This window comes from Arvicola amphibius, chromosome 9 (genome assembly GCF_903992535.2).
Source record: "Arvicola amphibius chromosome 9, mArvAmp1.2, whole genome shotgun sequence".
NCBI classification, from domain to species: Eukaryota; Metazoa; Chordata; class Mammalia; order Rodentia; family Cricetidae; genus Arvicola; species Arvicola amphibius.
This window is the reverse complement of record NC_052055.2, coordinates 104831748-104856170: the sequence shown is the minus strand read 5'-3', so window position 1 is coordinate 104856170 and position 24423 is coordinate 104831748. Positions and strand designations below refer to the sequence as shown.

The 24423-nt window shown below is 48.0% G+C and overlaps 2 protein-coding genes across 7 annotated transcripts in view; both read right to left on the bottom strand.

Moving 5' to 3' along the window:
- Positions 1–15937, bottom strand: part of Rufy2 (RUN and FYVE domain containing 2) — a 32884-nt gene extending 16947 nt beyond the window's left edge. For 5 of the 6 annotated variants that reach the window (XR_005286752.1, XR_005286754.1, XR_005286753.1 and 2 more), the window contains exons 1-8: positions 15861–15937; positions 12840–13013; positions 8370–8487; positions 6604–6705; positions 4311–4434; positions 2927–2988; positions 2080–2145; positions 1377–1446 (exon numbers count right to left, since the gene is read on the bottom strand). Coding sequence is in view for 3 of the 6 variants with exons in the window: in XM_038341232.1 (XP_038197160.1) it covers positions 1377–1446; positions 2080–2145; positions 2927–2988; positions 4311–4434; positions 6604–6705; positions 8370–8487; positions 12840–13013; positions 15861–15864 (720 nt within the window). In the remaining 3 variants the exon portion in view is untranslated. Of the gene's footprint in view, positions 1–1376; positions 1447–2079; positions 2146–2926; positions 2989–4310; positions 4435–6603; positions 6706–8369; positions 8488–12839; positions 13014–15464; positions 15592–15860 lie in introns of those variants that run through there. The other variant, XM_038341233.2, reaches the window with a different exon arrangement.
- Positions 15938–21210: 5273 nt separating this feature from the next.
- Dna2 (DNA replication helicase/nuclease 2) overlaps positions 21211–24423 on the bottom strand; it is a 29184-nt gene continuing 25971 nt past the window's right edge. The window contains exons 20-21 of the mRNA XM_038343078.1: positions 22556–22702; positions 21211–21391 (exon numbers count right to left, since the gene is read on the bottom strand). Coding sequence (XP_038199006.1) covers positions 21323–21391; positions 22556–22702 — 216 coding nt within the window. The 3' untranslated portion in view covers positions 21211–21322. The remainder of the gene's footprint in view (positions 21392–22555; positions 22703–24423) is intronic.

Below are 24423 nucleotides of genomic sequence, written 5' to 3'. Positions count from 1 at the left end.
GAGATCCGCCTGCCTCTGCCTCCCAAGTGCTGGGATTAAAGGCATGTGCCACCACCGCCCGGCTAATTTTTTTTTTTCAAGACAGGGTTTCTCTAGTTTAGGAGCCTGTCCTGGAACTAGCTCTTGTACACCGGGCTGGTCTCAAACTCACAGAAATCCACCTGCCTCTGCCTCCCAAGTGCTGGGATTACAGGCGTGCGCCACCACCACCAGGCTGCCCAGCTTATTTTTAAAGGTATATTCTTTTGTTGCATTTTTTTTTCTTTTTTCTTTTTTTGGTTTTTCGAGACAGGGTTTCTCTGCAGCTTTTTTGGAGCCTGTCCTGGAACTAGCTCTTGTAGACCAGGCTGGCCTCGAACTCACAGAGATCCGCCTGCCTCTGCCTCCGGAGTGCTGGGATTAAAGGCGTGCGCCACCACCGCCCGGCTTTTTGTTGCATTTTTTAAGACAGGAACTCACTATATCGCCCTGGGTGGACTCGAATTCCCCAAGAATGCCCCCTTATTATATAGAGATAGCCACGCCCCAGCCAAACCCACCAGAAACCACTCTCCTGCCATCAGGAACTCCTGAAGGTCTCGTGCTCAGAGCAGCTGTAGGCACTCAGATCAGGGGATTACAAGAAATTAAGGATATGGGGTCTCACTGCTCCCAACAACCGGGTTCAATTCCCAGCACCCATGTGACAGCTCACAGCTATCTGTAACTCTAGTTCCAGGGGATCCGACACCCTCACACAGACATACATGCAGGCAAAACACCAGTGCACATAAAATATAAGTAATCATTAAAAAAAGCACACTGTAAAGACTTGTGTATATGGGAAAAGGTGCTGTTTGAAAATGTGATAAATGTTCATGGTGACTCAACAGGACACAGGTGTCCCCACTGTGACGGAAGTCACACTTCATGAATTTAGGAATCTGTATGGCTTTTGTCTCTGGGGCTGACTTCTAGTTACTGCCTGTAACAAGCAAAAGCACCGCCGGGCAGTGGTGGCTCAAGCCTTTAATCCCAGCATTCGGGAGGTAGAGGCAGGTGGATCTCTGTGAGTTCGAGACCAGCTGGGTCTTCAAGAGCTAGTTCCATAGTTACTGAGAAACCCTGTCTTGAAAAACCAAAAAACAAACAAAACAAAACAAAACAAACAGTACCTCAGAGTCACGCAATTAGGAACTTAAGGTCTATGTGGGTTCTCAAGAACTGAACTTACAACCTTCAACTGCAAATGTCCCACCATGGAAAGTGTGTGTGTGTGTGTGTGTGTGTGTGTGCGTGTGCGCATTGGGGGATGACAGCATTCACACTTAAGACAGAAAAATTTGATCACAGACAGTATGGACTCAAAGACAATCATCCACTGCTGGGGACAGTACCTCTTCGATCAGCTTCGTGTTTGATTTCTCTAGCGAGTCAACTCTCGAATGGAGGCTGCTGACTGTGCTGCTGCAATTGGCAAAGAGAACGAACACATTCAGAATCACGCAAGCTCATGCCAGCCAGGTCAGTACACTTCCTCAGACTCATGTTTACTGACATGTACCAATGGCCCAGAGCAGATTTCTAGAGGGGGACAAGTTCGTTGACCTGGCTAACTTGATCTAAAGCAGCAATAACAGCCGCAAAGGAATCGGCATTTCTATATAAATTCCTCTGGGTGCCTGTTAGATGCCAGCACTGAGTCCAGGGCGCTGTGCAGGTGAGGCAACGGCTCTACCGTGGAGATACATCAGCAGCCTTAGGGGCTCTTTGCTTTAGTTTTGGCTTTGGGATTTTTGTTGTTATTGCTGCTGTTTTATTTTGTAAAACAGGGTCTGTGTAGCCCAGGCTGGCCTCAAACTGACTTACAAGCAGAACCTTGAACTCCTGACCTTCCTACCGCTCCTTCCCCAGTGCTGGGGTTATTACAGGTGTACTACTAATGTCTGCTGTGCATCTAGCCAGGCCGGCGCGATCCTCTCAAAAGCGCTGAGGAGGCAAGCACGCGAAGATGCTCCATACAAAGGATGGGGATTAAGCTGGAAACAAAGGCGGCCCGGAAGTGAGGGTCTCTGACGGGTCTGGTGCTCTAACACTTACTTGAGTTGTCTATTCAGTTCCTCAACGTAATTCTTTTGGTCTAAGATGGCAGCGATTTGAACATTCCTGTGGTGGGAGGAAAGGGTAGTTTAAAATGTATCTAAAGCATCTGGAAGTGGTTCTAAAACTCGCAGTGATGAAATGCGGATGGCTTTGAAGACAGCAGAGAATCAGGCCCTGCGAGCTCTGCTGACTGAGTTACTTGCTAATGTATCATTAATACATCTGAAACAGACCCAACTAGATAATAAGCCGTCACAAAATATAGTTACTAAGGTGTCTCTCATCAAGGACTGATTATGAGCAAGACTCCTACTGTGGACCAACGTTGACCCGTCTAAAGGATTTTCCTTGTCTACCCTGTAGTGCTTTTAAAGGAAGTAGAAATACAAGGCAGGGCTCCAGGGAGGGAGGAGCAGAAACCACACCATGGACAGACAGCACAAGTTCATTTGCAAATAGCTATGCAAAGCTACAACCACTGAGTTACCCCAAGTGGGAGTGGGGGGAGTGCAAGTCTTTAATCTTGGGAGGCAGAAGCAGGAGGATCTCTGTGAGTTAGAGGCCAGCCTGGTCTATGGAGCGAGTTCCAGGACAGCCAAAGCTACACACAGAGAAACCCTGTTTTGAAAAACACAAAGAGTTGGGCAGTGGTTGCGTGCACCTTTAATCCCAGCACTTGGGAGGCAGAGACAGGCGGATCTAGGACAGGTTCCAATGCTACAGAGAAACCCTGTCTGGAAAAAAACAAAACAAAACAAACAAAACCAACCAAAAAACCCCCCAAAAAACAAAAAACAAACAAAACCTAAAACTGGGAAATAAAGAGGAAAATAGGAAAATATACCTTTCTTTGTTTCCGATCTCTTCTTCATTCTTTAAATACATTGAGAAATCAATCACTCCAACCTGAAATTAATAAACAGATCTTTATTTAAAGAGAAGAAATCCTCCTCCGCACGTCTGGTGTGAGGCAGTCTTGTCGATCTCCACTGGCCTGAGAGATGGTAGGTCAGGAGAGCATGCTGTGGGCATGGCTAGGAGGACCTTCCAGTGATGTTTCCTTCCTGATAGTGCTGACCTCAAGTAATGGTTTATCCCTTTTCCAAATCTGAAACCTGAAGACTACAGGAAGATTTAGGACTATGGCAGGTGTGGTTGGCTGGGGGAAGCCACTGCTTGGACAGGTGCCTGAAGGATCCATCCTGGCCTTGGGCCTTGCCTGTTACTCTCAGCTCTCTGGCACCCTTTCTGCCACAATGCTCCCTCCACGCCACAGGCCCATAGCAAAGAGCAAGCCAGTTCGAGGCCTCTGAAAATAAACCCTTTCTCTCCTTTGTGCTGATCCGAACGACAAGTGTCCCTCACAGGCTCCTGTATTTTAACACTTAGTGCCCAGCTGGCGTCACTGTTTGGGGAGATTATGGCTTTGGGTGATACAGCCTGGCTGAAAGAAACGTGACCATGTGTAAGCTTTCGGGGTTTACGGACACACCCCGTTTCCCATTTTCTCCCTCTGCCTGATCAGTTGGCTTCCCGTTCCTGTGGTCATGCCACTCCTTTTCCTCTATTAAGGACGCTAGCCCTCTGCAGCCCTAAGCCAGAACAAACTCTTTTTCTGTAAGTCGCTCTGGGCATGGTATTTCATCACAACCACAGACAAGTAACTAATACTTAAACTGTTTCTTTTTTCTTTTCTTTTCTTTTTTTTTGTTGTTGTTTTGTTTTTCAAGACAGGCCTTCTCTGTGTGTAGCCCTGGCTATCCTGTAACTCATTCTGTAGACCAGGCTGGCTCAAACTCACTGAGATCCATCTGACTCTGCCTCCCAAATGCTGGGATTAAAGGTGTGTGCCACTACTGCCCAGCTTTTTTTTTTTTTTAATTATTTATCATTTATGTATTTTCTTTTTAAGATATGAGTGCTGTCTGCATGTGGGCCTGCGTACCAGAAGAAAGTATCAGATCCCATCGTAGATGGTCGTGAGCCACCATGTGGTTGCTGGGAATTGAACTCAGGACCTCTCAATGAGCAGCCAGCACTCTTAATCACTAAGCAATCTCTCCAGGCCACTTACGCTGTTTCTATCAGGTGTTTAGCTAACATAACATGCAACTGAATCTTGCTCGGTGAGTGTTTAGCAGCACTGTGTGCCACTTCGAGGAGCCGCTCGGGTCCAGGAAGAACACGTGCAATGAGAACACTGGCTTGTATTATTTGCGTTCACTCACCTGGGAGTCAAGGTCCTCGCCCTTCACACACAGATTGGCATCAATCACGTTCAGACCGACGAGCAGCCCAACAATCACAGCTCCTTCCTCCTCCATCATTAGCGCGTGGTACTCGTAGAACTCACTGGGGACATCAGAACGGGGACCGTCATCACCAGCCAACGGCTTAACGGAACACCTCCCCTCCCCCACCTTCCATCTTGTAGACACGGAAATAACCTAAGTTCCTCTAAAGTGCACTCTGAACACTTAGCTTGTAAAGAGGCTCCATGTCGCCATAGGAAATTAAAGAACTGAAGGAGACAGAGAAGAAAGAACGACACTGAGGGAAGAACTAGGAAAAGCAAAAGAAAGGGGTGACGCTGGGCTTGAACGCTTACGCCTCGAATCCCAGTACTCGGGAGGCTAAGACGGGGAGTGCTATGAGTTCAAGGCTAGCCTGAATCACAAAGTGAGTTCAGGTCAGCCTGGGCAGAAAGTTAGAACGTGGCCTTTTTAGTTTCTCAAGACAGGGTTTCTCTGTGTAACCACCAGAGCTGTCCTGAAACTTGCTCATGTAGACCAGGCTGGCCTCAAACCCATGGAGACCCGCCTGCCTCTGCCTCCCGAGAGCTAGGATTAAAGGAGTGCACCACCATCGCCCGGCCTAGACCATGCTTTTTAAAAAATTATTATTGTATATGTTTTGAGTGTTTTGCCTGCATGCATCTATGTGTGCCGCATGCATAAAGTGCCCCCAGAGGCTATAAGACGGCATCAGAGCCCCTGGAACTGGAATCATAGACAGTGTGAGCTGCCATTACGGATGCTGGGACCTGAACCCAGGTTTTCTAGAAGAGCAGCCAGTGCTCTTAACAGCTGAGCCATCTCTCCTGCTTGCGGACGCTTGTCTCAGAGAGCGTCGGGAGAGAACAGGGAACCCCTGAGGCCTGGAACACTGTTTCTCGGGACTCAGTAACTGCTACTAACCTGATGGCGACACTTACAACCAGAGCTGAAATTTCAGCCCCCATTCATTAAGACCTTTGGAGCAGCTGGCTGTGGCGGCACGCACCTTCAATCCCAGCACCTGGTCAGCAGAGGCAGGTGCGTCTCCATGAGGTAAAGGACAGCCCCTAGCCAGCCAGGGCTACACAGTGATACCCTGTCACAACAAACCGATTTATTTTGTGTTTGAGCATTTTGCTTGCGTGTATGTGTGTGTACCGTGTTTATGCCTGGTGCCTTCGAAGGCCAGAAGAAAGCACTGCATCCCCCAGAATTAGATGGCTGTGAGCCGCTGTGTGTGTCCTGGAAACAGAACCCTTGTTCTCTGCAAGAGCAACAATTGCTCTTAGACACTTAGCCATTTATCTAGTCCTCTAAGTATTCTTATCGGGTAGATAATTATCCACTAAGGACACAAGGACAGCTACAGTCTAAGAAGTGTCCACGCCAGACCTGTCCCCAGGCATGGTGGTCACCTGTATCCTAGTACGAGGAAGATAGAGGCAGGAGGATCAAGAACTCATCCTTGAATATACAGCATGTTCACGATCAGTCTGTGCTATCTGAGATCCTGCTGAGAGAGAGAGAGAGAGAGAGAGAGAGAGAGAGAGAGAGAGAGAGAGAGAGAGGGAGAGACAGAGGGAGAGAGAGGGAGAGAGAGGGGATGATTTCGTAGTGCTCTTTCTCGATTCTCTTTCCTTTCGCTCTCGCTTCTATCTCTCTCTCTCTCTCTATCCTGCACTCCTCTTACTGCTGAGAAACCCCAGAGTTTCAACTATGGCCACTGTCACTTAACAAATAGAAAACCTGAGACGAGAAACCAGAGTCACAGGAAAACTAAACACAGGATGATTTTCCTAAAATACCAGAGAGGCAGGCCGCGGGAACCAGAATAAGGGTTGTCCTGGGTCCACTCCCTTTGAAGACCTATTGCCTTGCTCTGAAAGCTGTCTTCAACATCTGATCTTCAATTAAATCATGCTCAGGAGATAGCTGAAGCATTCGTTTGGACACTGAAGATCCAATGTACAATTAAACCCCCAAACCCCAATGTAAATATGTATCCAGAAAATTACAATTCAGAGGAAGGGAATCAACTTGGAAACATGCCTAGGTTAGCCCAGGTTGGGGGATAAAAAGCAAGTGGTATCTGTCCTAGGCTAGCTCCTCACTGGTGCTAATGGCTGTGGTATCCTCTGCTTTCTCATGTTGCTCTTATTTTATGGTATTTCATGGCCCTTTCTTCACCTCTTTTTGGATGACAAGCTATAAATGAAATAAACAAACACGGCTCAATGACACTGACCTCAGTAGCTCCCGCTGGATGATTAAGCAACGCAGGTAATCGGCCATTTTCTTTTGCATGAGGGCTAATCGGAGCCATGCCCTAGCTCGACCCAAGGGGGTCCTGGAAAGAAGAACCGACCAGTTAGAAAACAGTCTTAGGGCTAAAATCACGGCCACATGCTCCTTATCTGCGGAAGTACACATGACAAAGAAAAAGGCATTTTATCATGTTTTTTTTTTTAAATCTAAATCTTTAGAATTAGATGCTGGAGAGAGAGAGAGAGTGTGTGTGTGCGCGCGCACGCGCGCAAGGCAGACCAAGAGAGCACATGTGGGAAGCAAAGACTGGCTTTGGGGTGACTTTCCTCTATTGCTTCTCCACTCTATTTTATTTCTGAACATGGTTTCTCATGGAAACTAAATTGTGCTGTCCAGTGGGGTTTCTGGGCTTTGCTTGTCTGCCTCCTCACTTGGCAGCACCTAGTTTTTACATGGGTTCTGAAGATATAAACTCCGGTGTTCATGCCCGTGTAGCTCAGCGCTTTACCCACCGAGCGATCTCCTTGGTCCTCATGCCACCTTTCAATCATATTTTATGTGTATGGGTGTTTTGTACACAGTGCCTAGAGAGGCAGAGGGCACTGGATCCCCTGGAACCTGGTGGCGATTTAAACAGTCGTGAGCCACCATGTGAGTGCAGAGAAATGAAACCCACGTCCTCTCAAAGAGCCGGGCCCTCTCTCTAGCCCCATATGCTAGTTTTTTTGAGCAAGCAATTGTACCTTTGAGAGGTCAGCAAAACCTGCTCTGGTAAGGTGAGGTTTTTGTTTTTTTTGAGATTTTATTTTTATTTATGTATGTAGGTGTTTGCCTGAATGTGTACCATGTGGGTGCAGAACCTGCCCACGGAGGCCAGAAGTAGGTGTAAGAACCCGAGACTAGAAGTACGCTTGTGAGCCACCATGTGGGTGCTAGGGTCGAACACAGGTTCCTTGGAAGAGTAGCTGCTGCTCTAACCATTGAGCAACCTCTCCAACCTCAAGTTATTAAGTACCACTGTATGCTTTGGAAGAAAGAACCGTCTAGAACATTACCTCTCTAAGAGGTGAATGGGCCTTCATATCTACAATATGACACCATGGCACATGTGCTGTTGAGTGTCCATGCGCACACACACAGGCACATACAGACATAAATGTGGGAGGGAAACGACTAAGTCGTTTATTCATAAGGATTAAAGGCGGTGAGACGGCTCAGTGGGTAAAGGGTGCTTGCCAAACAATCCTGAGGTCCAGCCTCAGATCCCAGTGCCAGGAGAAGCCTAACCCTGAAAGTTGTCCTCTGACCACCATGGCACCCACACGCCCTCACTCCCACACACCACACATATGTACTCATGTGTGAGCACACACACACACACACACACACACAAATAACAATATTTAAAAGTTAAAAGAATGGCAGAGCCAGACATGGTGGCACATGCTTTAATCCCAGCACTCTATGGCTTTTTTTTTTTTTTTTTTTTTGGATAGGAACTCACTATGTGGCCCTGGCTGGCCTGGAAATCTCTATGTAGACTAGGCTGGCCCTGAACATACAGAGATCTACCTACCTTGGCCTCCCAACTGTCTTCTCAGTGGCTATTCTTAATCTTTGAAGAAGGGATTTAGGGAAACTTAACAAAGGAAACAGTACGTGCTGAGTTGCAGACTGGGCGGGGCTTTGGGAGACTGAGGATGAGAGGCCGACACAGGACGTCTCGGGATGAGCAACTATACTTACTTAAGGCCAGGCAAATCCCGGACACTCGCTCCGATTTCCTCTGCTTCTGGATACAGCTTCTCCACCAGTTCCAGAGGGCCCCAAATAGTTTTGTTATAACTCAAAAATGATTTTCTCACTGGAAAAAATATAAAGTACAATTTCAACCTCGTGAAATGGGATAACATCATCTTCAGTGTTTAGTTAGAGATCTGGAGAGACAGTTCAGCGGCTAACAGTGCCTGTTCTTAGGCACGAGGACTGAACAAATCCCAGCACCCATGTGACGAGCTGGGTATGGCTGTGTGTGTGCGCGCGCCTGTAACCCCAGCGTTGGAGGGTGGAGATGGCATTCCTGAGGGTTTGCTGGCTAACCTGCCCAAGTGAACCTCTGAGCTTCCAGTTCAGTGAGAGAGCCTGTCTCAAGACAGAAAGACACTGTCCCTCTTTGGCATGCATACGCACACCTATAATCTAGATCTATGAGAGACTGAGACACGGAGGTCAGAAGTTCAAGGTTTGCCTGGGTAACTCAGTGACATCCTGTCTCAATATAAAGGAAAGAAGGCTGGAGACATACCTCTGCGGTAGGGCATTTGCTTAGTACACACAAGGTCGGAGGTTAACACCTAGCACCATCAGAAATAAGTTAATGCATACACACATATGTACATACACATATACATCGTGGCTGTTCTTCCATATCAGGAACATCCAAGTAAGTAACTAAATGACGGCCTGAGTCTTTCTTTACCAATACCAAAATAAAAAGATCGGATGTCCCAAGCAGGACGACCTTCATAAGTCTATTAAGTAAATCAAGCACAGGTATGGGGGGCTCACACCTAGAATCCTAGCACTTGGGAGGCTGCGGCAGAGGAGTCAAGTTTAAGCCTCCATGGACTACAGAGAAAGTTCAAGATCAGTTGGGAAACTCTGCAGTATCTTGTCTCAAAATTTATGAGAAACGTTCCGAGTTCTGAAGGTACAGGAGAGGCCAGCCTAGAATGCACGAAGCCCTGGGTTTGGTCTCCAGCACTGAAAGCAAAGGAGAGCGTGGTAAAGGTGCCTTCCTTCTAAATACATGCAGCTGTGTCTTCTAGTCTGACACCAGGTGGCACGAAAACATTTGGGCTGGGGATACAATCCGACTGGTAGACTGCTTGCCCACCATGCAGGAAGCCTTGGGTTTGAGCCTAGCGCTACTGAAAACTTGGATGCCTATGCCTATAAACAGGGAGGTGGGAAGTACAAGCAGAAGGATCAAGAGTTCAAGGCCAGCCTGGTCTACAAAGCAAGTTCTGTCTCTGTGTTTAGGACAGTCAAAGTCACAGTAGAGACTCAGCCTCAAAAAACCAAAACAAGCAAACAAAAAAATAGTTCAAGGTCACCAGGTATAATTGCAGATGCCTTTAATCCCAGCACTAGGGAGGCAGAGACAAGGGGATTTCTGTGAGTTTGAGGCCAGCCTGGTCTACAAAGCGACTTCAAGGACAGCCAGGGATACATAGAGACCCTGTCTCAACACACACACCCTGCCCCCCAAAAGCTCAAGGTCACCGTCAGTTACACAGCACGTATGCTACAGGAGAGACTGAGTCTCAGGCTGCTACTGAGGACAGGGTTTGGTTCTCAACCGTCTTATCTGGTGGTTCCAGGGGAATCTGATGCCCTCTTCTGGTGTCCTTGAGTACTGCATGCTCATTAAAATAAAACAACCAGACCTTCTGGACATACAATGTGGCTATCATCCGCATCCGCATCCCCTAAGCAAGGACGGCCACCAAGAGCAACTTTACTGTAGGGAGAAAAATTCCAAGGCTAAAATGGTTTTGCAATGATGCATAAAGATAAACCTGTGACCACAGCGATATATAACTATTCACTGAGGTTATAAAATAAAGGATAGTACTTCCTGGAAATAATTTAAAATTCAGCTATTTTGGCCATGATTATTAAATTCCACTTCAGCAATTTAGGGGAGAAAAAAAGAATTTTTATCACTGCAAAAAAAAAAAAAAAAAAAAAAAAAAAAAAAGAGAGAGAGAGAGAGAGGCAGGCTGGAGAGATGGCTCCTGGGTAAAGGCATCGCCCTGCGAGCTTGACCCTGAATTCAATCCCCAGGTCAAGCAGTAGGAGGAAAGAACTGAATTGGCTCCTGCAAGTTGTCCTCTGGCCCCCAAGCACACCCTGGAACGTAACTGATGCCTCCCTGATGCAATAACAGCACCTCGGAGGTGGGCCGAGAAGATGGCTGGGTAAGAGAATGAACTGTTCTTTCAGAGGACCCGAGTCGGCTCCCACCACCACCTGCAACTCCAGCTCCAAGGGATCTAACGCGTTAGACCTCTGGCGTCCGCATTCATGAATATGTACCCCCAGCCCCCGCACATTCATTCATTAATTTTAAAAAGTTTAAAAATCCTTTGTAAAAACTATCTGTGGGCTGGACAGTTCAGAGCTCCTGCTGCTCTTAACTGCTCCAGAGGTATAGAATTAGGTTCCCAGCGTTGAGGTGAGAAGGCCCCAACCGTCTCTAACCCTCTTCTGGCATCCTTGGGTAACCTCACACACACGGCATACAGACATATACAGCAGGTTCTGCTGCCATGAACACCCCAGCCAACACAGGCAGCCTCCAACTTCCGCTGTAGCTCAAGATGGTCTTAACTACCTGATCTTCCTGCCTCCATCCTCCACGTGCTGGGATTACAGGTAGGTACTACTAAGCCTGGCTTAATTGTTACTTTAAGTCAAAGGATCGTTATTACCCAGTATATATTTAAAAGCTGACTATTAAACAGCAGGTCTGTCAGCTTATTTGGTGTCTGTACAGGTGCACATGGAGGCCAGAGGTTAACCTTGGCTGGCATCCCCAAGAGCCATTCACCTTGGGTTTTGAGGCAGTCTCCCCTTCTGGGCCCATCCCCCACTAAGTTAGCTGAGCTCCAGGGATCCTCCTGCCTCTGCCTCCCCAGTTCAGGGATTACAAGCGTGCTACCACATCTAGCTTGTTATGTGGTTACTAGGAATCAAACTGAGTCCTCAAACTTAACTGACTGAGCCGCCTCCCCTAGCCCGCTATCCTGTGTTTCATCCCACATGGAGTTGTGAGGTGCCCTTGATAAAGCTCTCTGTCCTCTGCTCAGAGAAGGCTCCTGTTGGGGGACCAGCCTCAATAAAAATACCACTGTTGCCGGGCGGTGGTGGCGCACGCCTTTAATCCCAGCACTCGGGAGGCAGAGGCAGGCGGATCTCTGTGAGTTCGAGACCAGCCTGGTCTACAAGAGCTAGTTCCAGGATAGGCTCCAAAGCTACAGAGAAACCCTGTCTCGAAAAACCAAAAAAAAAAAAAAAAAAAAAAAAAACCCTGTTTCAGCCCCTGGGAAGCTTGGGGTACACACCAAGGACCAGGACAGTCTGGGCTATTTGCCATGTCCTTGTCTCAGAACAAAACTACCATCCCAGCATGGTGGAACACATCTTTAACCCCAGCCCTGGGAAGGCAGGGACAAGTGGACTTCTGGGAGTTGAAAGCCAGCTTGGTCTATACAGTGAGCTCCAGGCTAGCCAAGGCTACATACACAGAGACCCTTAAAGCCCACACATTTCCCATGTAACGACCTTCCATACGAGCCGCGTAACAGAGGTTCATCCCTTTGGAGGTCATTGTTTCTATGGCAACCTGGTCCAGAGGACACTTTCCCAGACGTCCTTATGCACTGAAGACCTTTCTAGCTCAACAATCTACTTTGACTGGTTTCTTCAACAGGGTTCAGACTACTAATGCGTTCATGCCAGCACCACCACTCAGTTTCCGTTCCAATGGAAATCTAAGGCTGGTGAGATGGCTTGGCGGGTAGAGGCGCCTGCCCTTTGACCTTTATGTTCGTGTGCACGTGCACGTGTGTGTGTATATATGTGTGTGTGTAAATAAATGTAATCATTATTTAAAAATTACCCAATAAAAACTAGTTCAAGGGTTAACATTTAAAAAACATGTCATCAGGCCAAGCATGGTGGTACACACCTTTAATCCTAGAGCTTGGGAGACAGAGGCAGACAGATCTTTGTTGAGTTCAAGACCAGCCTGGTCTATATAGTGAGTTCCAGGCCAGCCAGGGTTATACAGGAATCTAGCATGTTTTTCACTAATTATTTTAAAAACATTTTCTTTCTGAAGATCATCTATTAGGAAATCAACACATTCAATTTTTTTTAATTATTATTATTGTGGGTATGGGTGTGGCATGGCCACAAGAACGTCACATGGTTCTTTATCTTTTTCATCCTAACCTGGGCTCCAAAGAGCAAACCCAGGCCTTCCGGCTCATGTGGCAAAGCCTTTACTCACAAGGCCATCCCACTAGCCCTGCAGTTTCTTAAAATGCAAAGTAACAGTAGCTACAGCCTCAAAGCCACGTCTCAAGGATATTCAGGGCGCAGAGAGAGGGGCTGTAAGGAGAAGTGACTTTCGAAGTCTCGGGATACCTTTAAGGCCATGTTTCAGACAGTGCTCCATAACCACGAAGAACTGCTGCAGAGGGGGGTAGTCCGAGTCCAGGGTGCGGCCAAAGCTCAGGGCAGACTCAATGAGCCCTTTGATGCTCAACTTAGCCATGTTTAACAAGTTGGCTCTCTCCACAGCTGTGGGGTCTTTTGTAGCTGAAAAGCACAAGGAAAGTCCAACGTCATTCCCTGGACAGGACAATGACAAGCACACAAATCTGCCCCGGCCCATGGAAACCAACACTGTTTGCTTTTCTGTGGTTGCCAATTGGATATCGCCTCAGACCAAGGTGCCATGGCGTGGCCATCTCCTCAGACCAAGGTGCCATGGCGTGGCCATCTCCTCAGACCAAGGTGCCATGGCGTGGCCATCTCCTCAGACCAAGGTGCCATGGCGTGGCCTCCTTATCTCTCTCGCACAAGTCATGGCAAAATGCCAAGTCCGCTGCGGCCAAGGCTCGGGATTTATCCCCAAGGCTCCACACAGGAAATGAGCTTTCTTTTCTGGGCTGGGAAGATGGCTCAGAGGGGGAGGTATTTGTGTGCAGGCCTGACCACCTGCATTCCATCCAGAACCCTCAAGGTGGCAGTACACCCTCAAGGTGGAAGGGAAAAACACCTCTGGGGAGTTGTCCTCTGACCACCACTTATAGACTCACACATGCAAGCGTGTGTACACGCACACACACACGCACATAGACCATCACCAACCAGCCCTGGCATAGCTGTGTCTACTTACACATATACTTAAAATTTTTTTTTGTTGTTGTTTGTTCTTTGAGACAGGGTTTCTCTATGTAGACCAGGCTGTCCTGGAACTCACTCAGTAGACCAGGCTAGCCTGGAACTCATATAGATCCGCCTGCCTCTGCCTCCTGAGTGCTGGGATTGATTAAAGGCGTGCGCCACCACCACCTGGCTTTAAAAGTCTTATAAATGGTAGACAGTGGGTATGGTCTAATGATTTCCAAAAATAAGAGGCTGAAGGGAAGGGCTATTAAGAGCATTGGTTGTTCCTCCAAAGGACCAAAATTTGGTTCCCAGCATCCATTGGGATGGTTTACCTATAGCTCCAGCACTAGGAGGCGCTACAGCCTATCCTGGTCAGACATGTGTGTGCACATACATACACAAACACACATCTTTATTTCAAAAAGTTCAAAATACACTAGTAACAAAATAAAAGGTAAAGTTATCAGATTCCAGAATCTCCCAAAATACACATCACAGGGGGGACAAAACAAAATAAATAAACCTCTGACAAATTTAAGGTTAAAGAAGAAACAGCTCAATCCCAGGTGGAAGGCCGTGCCTTTAACCTTAGCAACTGGGAGGTTAAATTCCAGACCAGGCAGGGTTCGTTAATGTCTCAAAAAAACAAAAGACAAGCTGGGTAGTGGTGGCGCACGCCTTTAATTCCAGCACTCAGGAGGCAGAGGCAGGCGGATCTCTGTGAGTTTGAGGCCAGCCTGGTCTACAAGAGCTAGTTCCAGGACAGGCTCCAAAGCTACAGAGAAACCCTGTTTCAAAAAACAAACAAACAAACAAAAACAAAAAAAGACAAACAAAAGACACAACTTCCAAAAAGAAAAGAAAGACAAAAAGAAATAAAAGAAAAATTCTAGTACTGGCTAGAAAGAGGGCTCAGGTTAAAACCATCCACTGCTCTTCCAGAGGACCCAGGAATTCCAGCACCTACGACAACTGCTTAACTCCAGTTCCCAGGGGATTCAACACCTCTGGAGGCCCCTACACTCAGGCACACACCATTAAAAGTGTTTTTAAAAATCAGCTGTTTACCCAACACTTCAAACACTGCCGAGTGGCAGAAATATTTTCGGCAAAGATGATAAAACTGAGAAGTGAAAAGCAAAGCGCTTCACTTGGCTAACATTTTATAATTCCCACACAGCTCTGGGCGCAGGGGTGCGCTGTTAATCCCAACATCTGTGAGGCAGAGGTGTGCGCGCGCGCGCGCGCGCGCGTGTGTGTGTGTGTGTGTGTGTGTGTGTGTGAGAGAGAGAGAGAGAGAGAGAGAGAGAGAGAGAGAGAGGTCTGAGTTTGAGGCCAGCCTGTGCTACATAGTGAGACATGTTTAAAAACAAACACCTTCAAATAAATGACAAATCAGGCGGTTCAGGCGTTCATTAGATCGGTTTGCGCTATTTAGTGGCGCACTGTCTTAAAACTAAACAGCTAGGCGGGAGGCTCATTCCAGAACTAGGGAGCCAGAGACAGGAGGATCTCTGTTCTTCCTGCTCTGCATAGCGAGCTCCTGGACAGCCAGGACTATAGTCATAGGGAGAACCTGTCTCAAAACAAAAGTCCATTTTTCTGGTACTGGGGGGAAAAAACAAACCAACCAAAAAGCAGAGTCCCCAGTGTTCTGGTCCTTTATTATGATTTGGATTTCAGCTCCCCAGGCTGAATCCTGACTCCGAATCCTCCGCAATCTAAAACTGGCAGGCTGGATAGTGAAGGATCTTCACGCACCATCTCCTCCACTCAGAGGTGGTGTGATTCCCTCTCCCCACTCCCACCCTCGCGGTGAAACCACCTGACGTTTCATAATCGGCAGCATTCTCTTTTTAGAGTGTTCATCACAACCTGTAACCTGCAGCGGACGAGCCTAGGAGGGCGGCTGTGCAGCAGAGGCCGCAGGTGGAGCTGGCAGTCGCGCTCCGCGGCCGTCCCTAGAGCCGACTAGGCTCCCTCGGCGTCCCTAGCCTGCACCAGAGGCCCCGCGGGCGCGCTTCCGGGGCTTGGCACCGCACCGATCCCCTCCCAGCCCTCCGTCCACCACCCGCGAGACTGGGAAGCCGTCTCGGTCTCCGGACGCCGCGGTCCCCGCCCGTCCATTGGCCCCAGCAGCCAGGCCCCAGAGCGGGCGGGGCGCAGGGATGCGGGCGGGTGTGCATTACCATGGCAACCCCGGGAGCCCCCTTGCCCCCCGATGATTGCGCGGCCCCGGGGGTGGATGGTGACCCCGGCTGCTGCCCTTACCCATGGCGACGGTGCGTATGGGACACGGGCTCTCCGGGCGGGTCAGCAGCTCCCCGCAGGCGCGCCCGGCCACCGCGTCTGACTCGGCTCGGTGCTGTCACAGCGCCCCTGGCGGCGGGAGGACGCCCCGGCCGCGCAAAACCGGTCCCCGCGGATCATCCTCACCTGAGCGACCATGGCGCGACCCGGTAAGCGTTGCAGGGACCTGGAGGCGGGGCTCTGGGACTGCAGCACAGCGTCAAGGGTGTCTGTAAAAGGGGCCTCAAGTCACCTGCAAACGTTTTATTCACGCAGGTTGGATGGGCTTAATGGAACGCACCGGGCGGCTCCCTTTGATCTTGACAAACCCGGAGCAGGCAGCCAGATTTTAGGAAACCTCATACAATTAACAGAGCCGGTGCTGTTTGCAACCCAAGCATTTAGGAGATAGGAGTTGGAAGGATCCATAGTTGAAGATCAGGCTCAGGGACATAACGGGTTTGAAACTAGCCTAAGTCTCAAAAACAAGACAATTTTAAAAAGCAGGAACTCCACTGAAATCCGGGTGCGGTGGCGCGCACTGATAATCCCAGCACTCGCACAGAGGTGGAAGCCAGAAGATTGCTGGGAACTCGGGGTTACTCTGAGCTACATAGTAAGTGCCAGCTCATCCAAGACTACAGTCCCAAATGACAAAATGTAATACTTTGTAGGAGGGTGGGGTGGATCTGTAAATAACAACTCTTAGGTGGAAGCAAGATGACGTGGAGTGCTTTATTGCTAAAATTCCTTTCCTGGAAAAGGTGTAAACAAAGTCTACCCAACCCTCCTATAATCCCAAGGACAAACGGAGGTACATTCGACCAAAGCGATTCACCCTGAAGAAACAATGCGCGATGGGGAGACGTGTGGGTGATCTTGAAACTGTATGGATGATCACACACACACACACACACACACACACACACACACACACACACACACACACACACACCGCCCACATGGACAGGACACCACAGCCAGAGATAAACAGAAACCCTGTTGAGGTAAAAACAAAAACCTATCCGTGAAATCCACAGCTAGGTAGAAAATTTGTTTTACTTTCTTCAGCTGTTTCTTACTTCCCCATACCTAGTAATAAAAAGACATTCCATCCCTTGCCTATAGCGATGGGCAGGTCTTACAGAAGCAAAGGCAGCTGTTAATACCTCACAGCCCACTACCCTACTCTCCCCTGCAGGCGCTAGGGTCTCCAGGCTTTCCAGAGCAAAGGTCAGCAGATCTTCCGGATGCCTGGCTCCAGATGACATTTAATTGTTGCCAGGAAACTGGAAGTTCTGACTCAGGTCTGCGCCCTGAGGACTGGGTAGCCATCAGGTTAGGGCTGGCTACTATGTCTTCACGCTGGGATTAAAGGTGTTTGTGCCACAACTGACCAGCCAGGGTTACCTTAAATTTACTTGAGTAAAGTCAAACTTTTTCTCTAAAATTTCTCAAAATTTCCACCACTGGGTCTAGAGATGTGGCTCAGGATTTGTGCTGGATCTGATCACACTACAACGAAACCAGGAACTAAACTTGACATTTCTACCAGCTGCGAGCAACTTTGGCTGTTCTTTCTTGGGATGCGTGGAAGTGAAAATTTTCTCATTATTTTATTACTGCCTTGTAGGTATGTGGCCGAATATTGGGCTTATTCTGTATTTATGTTACTGTGGGGAACACCTTTCCTCATGGTGGGGCCTTATTTATGGTTCGAGATTTGCTTTTTTTTTTAAGACTTATTATGTATACAGTGTTCTGCCTACACACCAGAAGAGGGCACCAGACCTCATTATAGATGGTTTTGAGCCACTAGAGTCCTCTGAAGAAGTCAGTGCTCTTTGTTTGTCGAGACAGGGTTTCTCTGTGTTGCTTTGGAGCCTGTCCTGAAACTAGCTCTGTAGGCCAGGCTGGCCTTGAACTCACAGAGATCCACCTGTCTTTGCCCCCCCCCCCCAGTACTGGGATTAAAGGTGTGTACCACCACCGCCCGGCAGAGCAGCCAATCCTCTTAACCTCTGAGCTATCTCTCCAGCCCACTTTTGAGATTTGTAAAGTTCAAGTCTTGTTCAAGTCTCTTATCTTTTCCTTACTATCTTAGCTTTACTACTCTGTAGGAGTCTTACTCTTGCTTGCTTTTCCGTGTTCTCATTGTCCTCTGGTTTGTCCCTCTCTCTCCTACCATGTGCACTCCAGGAATCTAACTTAGTTCATCTGGCTTGCCTTTACCCCTGAACCATCTCCACGACCCTGGTTTAGGTGGCATGTATGTCTGTGCATCACACGTGTCTGGCCTGGGTAGGCCAGAAGAGGTCATCAGATCCGTTTAGACTGCAGTGCACCCACACGGCAGTTCACTGGCTGTCACTCCGGTCTCAGTGGATCCAGTGACCTCCTCTATCTGCCATCCCGACACCAGGTACACATGCAGCAAGAACACCCATGCGCATAAAAACCAATTTTTAGAAGTTGGAATACAAACTGACTTGTTTGTTTTTCCCTTCTATAAATGGTGAGTGAAAAGGCTCAGGAGTCTAAGTCCTTCCAGAAAAAGCAGGTAAGGTTAAGTACGTTGTCTAGGACCGGGAGAGCATCAGGCATGGCAGCACATGCCTGTGATCCCTGCATCAGACGTTTCTGCAAGGTTTGGGGCCAGGTTGGTCTTCATGGTAAGTTCGAGCCTAGCCGTGGCCACATAACAAGATCCTTTCTCAACAGGTAAATAAATAATACAAAATATACTGCAGCCATCAAGTAGAACCTGGAGGACACAAAGGGTCACTAGAGATTGGGGATATAGCTCAATTGGTAGCGTGCTTGTCTCAGATGCATGAAACCCCCAGTTCAATCCCCAGCACTGTATGAACTGTGGGTAGTGTATATATAGTGTATATATAGTGTATATCTGTAATCACAGCTTTCAGGAAGAGGAAACAGGTTAGGCTCATCCTTAGTCTGAGGCTAGACTCTGACTCCATGGGGCGGGGGGAATCTTAGCAGCCTCTTCTAGAAACCTGCCATTAAAGTGAGGGAAGAAGGGGAAACATCAGAGGACAAAACTTGACCCGTTACGAAACCAGGCCTGTTTTATCTGACAGTCACCCAAACCGTCAGCTCTGCGAGTGTAGCCCCGCTCCAGCTGAGGATGGAGACACAGGAGAGCTGTTAAGTCTGTGAAGGACAGGACCCCTGCGTGTGGGAAGGGAAGGGCAGTGGCTGGCAGGCACTGCTCTACGAACCCACCTGGATTTAGCATCATGGCCTACTCCACAGCATCTTACATGCCAGGCCCAGCCTCAAACCTGTGATCCTCCTGCCTCAGCCCTCCTGAGTGACGAGATTAAAACTGGTGGTTTTCAGGACTGGCTAGACAGTAACTAGGCCAGGCTATGTGGGTTAAGTCTCGGGAGGAGCAGCAGTTGTCGATGACAGCTGGGCCAGGAGTCAAGTGAAGCTAGTAAGCCAGGGGAGATTTTCCCTCGTTTCCAAGTAGGTCCTGGAAATGGGGCTGCTGAAAGGCATTTTATCTTAATGGGCCCTTGCTCCGACACACACAGCATTGTTGAGGTATAGAAGACCTCATATGGGCTTAATTCCAACCCCAAAGCTCAAAGCACAGAAACATCTATGCAGAAAACATATAACTCTTTCACATAACTAAGTGACAAGAATTGGGACTAGAGGTGGCTCTGTGGTTAAGGGCACCTGTTGCTCTTACAGAGAACCTAGGTCTCATTCCCAGCACCATGTTGGGAGGCTCACAACTGTAATTCCAGCTCCAAGGCATTGTCATCCTCTTCTGCTCTCAGAAGGCACCTGTACACACACATACACATGTATACACACACACACACACACACACACACATACATTTTAAAAATCTTTCTGTTTGGCTCCTCCCAGGAACCGAAATAATTTCCAGCTTCCTACTCTCATAATAGCCTAAGGATATTTAAACAATGATAGTTAACTCTTCAATCTGCTGCCAATTCTCTTCTTGCTCGGTGGTGGTGGCAGCGCACACCATTAATCCCAGCACTCAGAAGACAGAAGCAGGTGGATCTCTGAGTTCAAGGCCAGTCTGGTCTACAGAGCGAGTTGCAGGATAGGCTTCAAAGCTACAGAGAAATCCTGTCCCAGAAAACCAAAAACCAAAACAAACAGATACATGAAACAAAAAACCTTTCTTCTTTATGTGGCTTTGGTCAGAGAGCTTTATCTCAGCAAGAGAAAAGTAATCGATACAGTGTGAGCAACATATCACCGTGGGAAAAACGCTAGACACCAGAGCTTAATCAATCCTCAGGGGCAGAGGCTGTGGCTCACTTGGTGGAATGCACACGCACAAAGCCCTGCACACCAGGCACCTTAGCGCCCTGTTCCCGGCACCATAGAAGCAGGAGGACCAGAAGTTCAAGGTCAATGGGATCTGGGTGGCCCCATTTCCACAAACACAGAAATCATTAAACAAAGAGGGACTCAGTAAAGTTTATCAGTGCAAAACGATTTATTAAATTGTACTTTAAATAATAAAAAAGGTAGAAGCACCAACAATTTAACAAATTTAAACTTCCACTAAGTGAGGTAGAAGCTTTGCCCTCCAGGAGAACATACATGTAAGTGTATTTTCTGAAACATCTCTACAGAGATGGAGAAACTGAGTAACGCCCCCAAAGAGGCAAACCGAGATGAAAATGGGGTGTAAATTGGCATCAATTCAGAAAAAAAAATCCTTCTCAAGAAGAATTTGTTTTCTATCAAGTCCTCCTGATGTTGAAAGGCTGCATTCCAAAAATTAACAAAGGGGACAAGAGGAGACGATGATTAGGGAGCAGAGCAATGAGAACCGGAAGCCACCACTCATGGGTGCTGACACCGGAATGCAAAGCAAGGAAAACCGAACCCAAAATTCAAAGTCACCATACCAGTACCCTAACCCAGAGCGAGCGGCTTTAGCTGATGAGAACGAGCCAGTGCACAGAATCTGTTAACTTCTCTGATTCTGGAATTAGACCTGGAATTCTATTTTCTTTTTTGAGATCTCAACCTTGGGTTATAATCGAAACTTAGGGGTTAAAGTGCAGACCCAATGCCCATCCATCTTTAGAGGTGGAAAAACCTTTTTTCCACTTTTCTTGGTCATATACAGATACACTTGAAGGACATACAAATTTAGACTTTCTAGTTTAGGGTACATTGGTACTCTTAAAGTAAAATTTTATGTGGTGACAGAATTTCATGTTTAACAAGATTATACAAAAAAAAAAAAAGAAAGAAAGAAAGAAAGAAAAGAAAAAAAATCTGGAACTTTGAAAAGAATACAGTCACTTCACTTTGTACCTTTTACCCAAGTGTAGCATTCCCGGCAAACCTAAGCTGGACCATCAGGTCACACGCTAGTGCCTATGACGCTGGAGGCAGGCGTGTGGTGCGTGTAGTGCTCATTCTCTCTGGAAATCACCCAGAATGTGGCAGAGACTCTCATGCTCCCTCGAGGGAAGGTCCACGATGTAGGCTAAATTAAGGAAGACACTCGGTGACGATTTCCCTGTGCACTGTGGCTGCGTGGTGCACAGCTACAACCTCGGCACTCGAGCCCGCATCACTGTTTGCTCTACAGGAAGTTGGACCACAACCTGGGATCCACGAGACCCTACGGGGAGGGACAGGAGGAGAGAGAATAGTCTGCTCGAAAAGTACAGAAAGCCAGGCGTGGTGGCCCATGCCTGAATCCCACCAGTCAGGAGGTGGCAGCCAAAGGGTCAGAACTTCAAGGTCACCTTCAATTACAGTCAATTCCTGGCCAACCTGCCTGCAATGGAACTGGGAGCCAGGTGTGCTGAATACCTTCAATCGAGTGGTTTTCAATCTCCTAACGCTGCGGCCCTTTAACACAGTTCCTCATGTTGTGCTGACCCCAACCATAAAGTTATTCATTGCTACTTTGTAGCTGTGATTTTGCTACTGTTATGAACAGCAATGTGAATAACTGATATGCGGGAGATCTGATATTCTACCCCTGTGAAAGGGTCACCCAACTACCTGCCCCAAAGGAGTCATGACTCACAGGTTGAGAACTACCTCTTTAATTCCAACACCGGAGAGGCAGAGGCAGGATATGAGTCCACGGCGAGCCAGGGTTTCAGAGAAAGACCATCTCAAATAAGTAAACAAACAAACAAACAAATAAATGAAATAACAGAAATCCAGGCATTATGGAACATGCCTATAACCCATCAAACAGGAGGCTGACACATAGGCCAGTCTTCCTTTTTTTTTTTTCTTTAGGCAGGGTCTAAAGAGTAAGCTCTGGCTGTCCTGGAATTCACTATGTAGGCTGGCCTTAAATTCACAGAGATCCATCTGCCTCTGCCTCCCGAGTGCTGGGATTAAAAATGGGTACAGCTCTACACTACACCCAGTCTGACTGTTCCAGTTACAGTATGTTTTACCTTGTATCAACAAGAAAAATATACCCGTGGCTACAGACCAGAAGGGACAGCCCATTTCTGCACACACTGCTTCTAGGTGGCAGATCAGGCCCTGCCCTCTCCCTTGCTCACTCCACAGACCGCCCTGGTCCGTCGTTGTGACTTCCTAGGAAACGGCCCCTTTCCTTAGCACAGGACCAACAGCAGCAAGGCCTGCATGGCCCTGTGAATGAACAAGGATATTAGCTGCTCTGCGTTCAGATGGTGAAAGAGCCTCTCCAAGGGAGGGAAGCGCTGCAGCGAGGACACGCTGCCCAGGAGGACCAGCTTGTGTTTGGCTCTGGTTAGGGCCACGTTGAGCCGTCGCCAATCTTTCAGGAGCTCACCAAGCTGGAAAGAAGAAAATTTCTAATTATTCAAGTTGTGTTATATGTTTGAATTTGTTGTAATCAAGGACAGGGTTTACCCTGAATGATTTTAGCATTTGTTGTTGTTGTTCTTTTGCTCTTCCAGAGAGGATCTTTTGCCACACAATCACACTGGCCTCAAACTTGCTATACATTCAAGAGAGGCCCTGAACTCCTAATCCTCTGCCTCCACCTCCCAAGTACTAGGATTACAGGCTGTGTGGCTCTGTTACGAGTTCTTATGTGTTTTGCGGCAGACTCTTGCTATGTCGCCAAGGCTAAGCTCCAATCAAGACCTTCCTGATGCAGCCTCTATTATAAGCATGACCCAAAATACTAAGTGGAAAATCATTCTAGAATGGCATGTACATACTCTAGACAGTCACAAGAAACAAGAAATCCGACTGTCTGCAAGGTAAGAACCGAGTGATGAGGGACGGAGTAAGGAAGCAGACATTTTGCTGGGTGTGTTTCCAAAACCACATGGACCTATCGTACAGTTAAGAAAACAGTATCGTGGCTAGGGCAACGGCTCAGCGGTTAAGACCACTGGCTTCATTTTAGGGTTAGCAAGAGACTTCACTCTAGAGGGGGTCCCAGGTATCCATGGAGATGGCCCCAGCTAGTTCCTTGGGCAGCTGAGGAGAGGGAGCCTGAAATGACCCTTTCCTATAGCCATACTGATGAATATCTCGCATATCACCATAGAAGCTTCATCTGGCGATGGATGGAGATAGAGACAGAGCCCCACACTGGAGCACAGGACTGAGCTCCCAAGGCCCAAATGAGGAGCTGAAGAAGGGAGAATATGAGCAAGGAAGTCAGGACGGCGAGGAGTGCACCCACCCACTGAGACTGCGGGGCTGGTCTAAGGGGAGCTCACCAAGGCCAGCTAGACCTGGACTGAAAAAACATGGGATCAAACCGGACTCTCTGAATGTGGCGGACAATGAAGGCTGACTGAGAAGCCAAGAACAATGGCACTGGGTTTTGATCCTACCTCATGTACTGGCTTTTGGGGAGCCTAGTCTGTTTAGATGCACACCTTCCTGGACCTAGATGGAGTGGATTAGACCTTGGACTTCCCGCAGGGCAGGGAACCCTGACTGCTCCTTGGACTCGAAAGGGAGGGGGAGGGGAGTTAGGAGAGGGGGAGGGAAATGGGAGGTGGGGAGGGGGTAGAAATTTTTAATAATAAAAATAATAATTAAAAAAAAAGACCACTGGCTTCTAGAGGACCTGGCTCCATTCTCTGCACCCACACAGTGGCTCACACTGTGACTCTAGTCCCAGGGGATCCAATGCCCTCTTCTGGCTTTCGTAGGCACCATGCACACACTAGGTGCACATATAGGTAAAATACTCATAAATGCGAGGCACGCCTTTAATCTCAGCACTCTGGAGATGAAGCAGAACCAGACAGATCTCTGAGTTCAAGGCCAGCCTGGTCTACAGAGCTACACAGAGAAACCCTATCTGAAAAATAAAGAGTTAAATGCTTTTATCCACGGAGCCACCTATCTCCCAAAGCCTCCCAATCGCATAGACCTTGTTTTTAAACCACAATTTAAAGAGAGAAAGAGGGGAGGCTGGAGAGAGATGGCTCAGTGCATTAGGGCACTGGAATTCCCAGCACACACAACGTAGCTCACAACCATCCATAGCTTCAGTTCCAGGGGACCTGACATCATCTTCTGGCCCCCA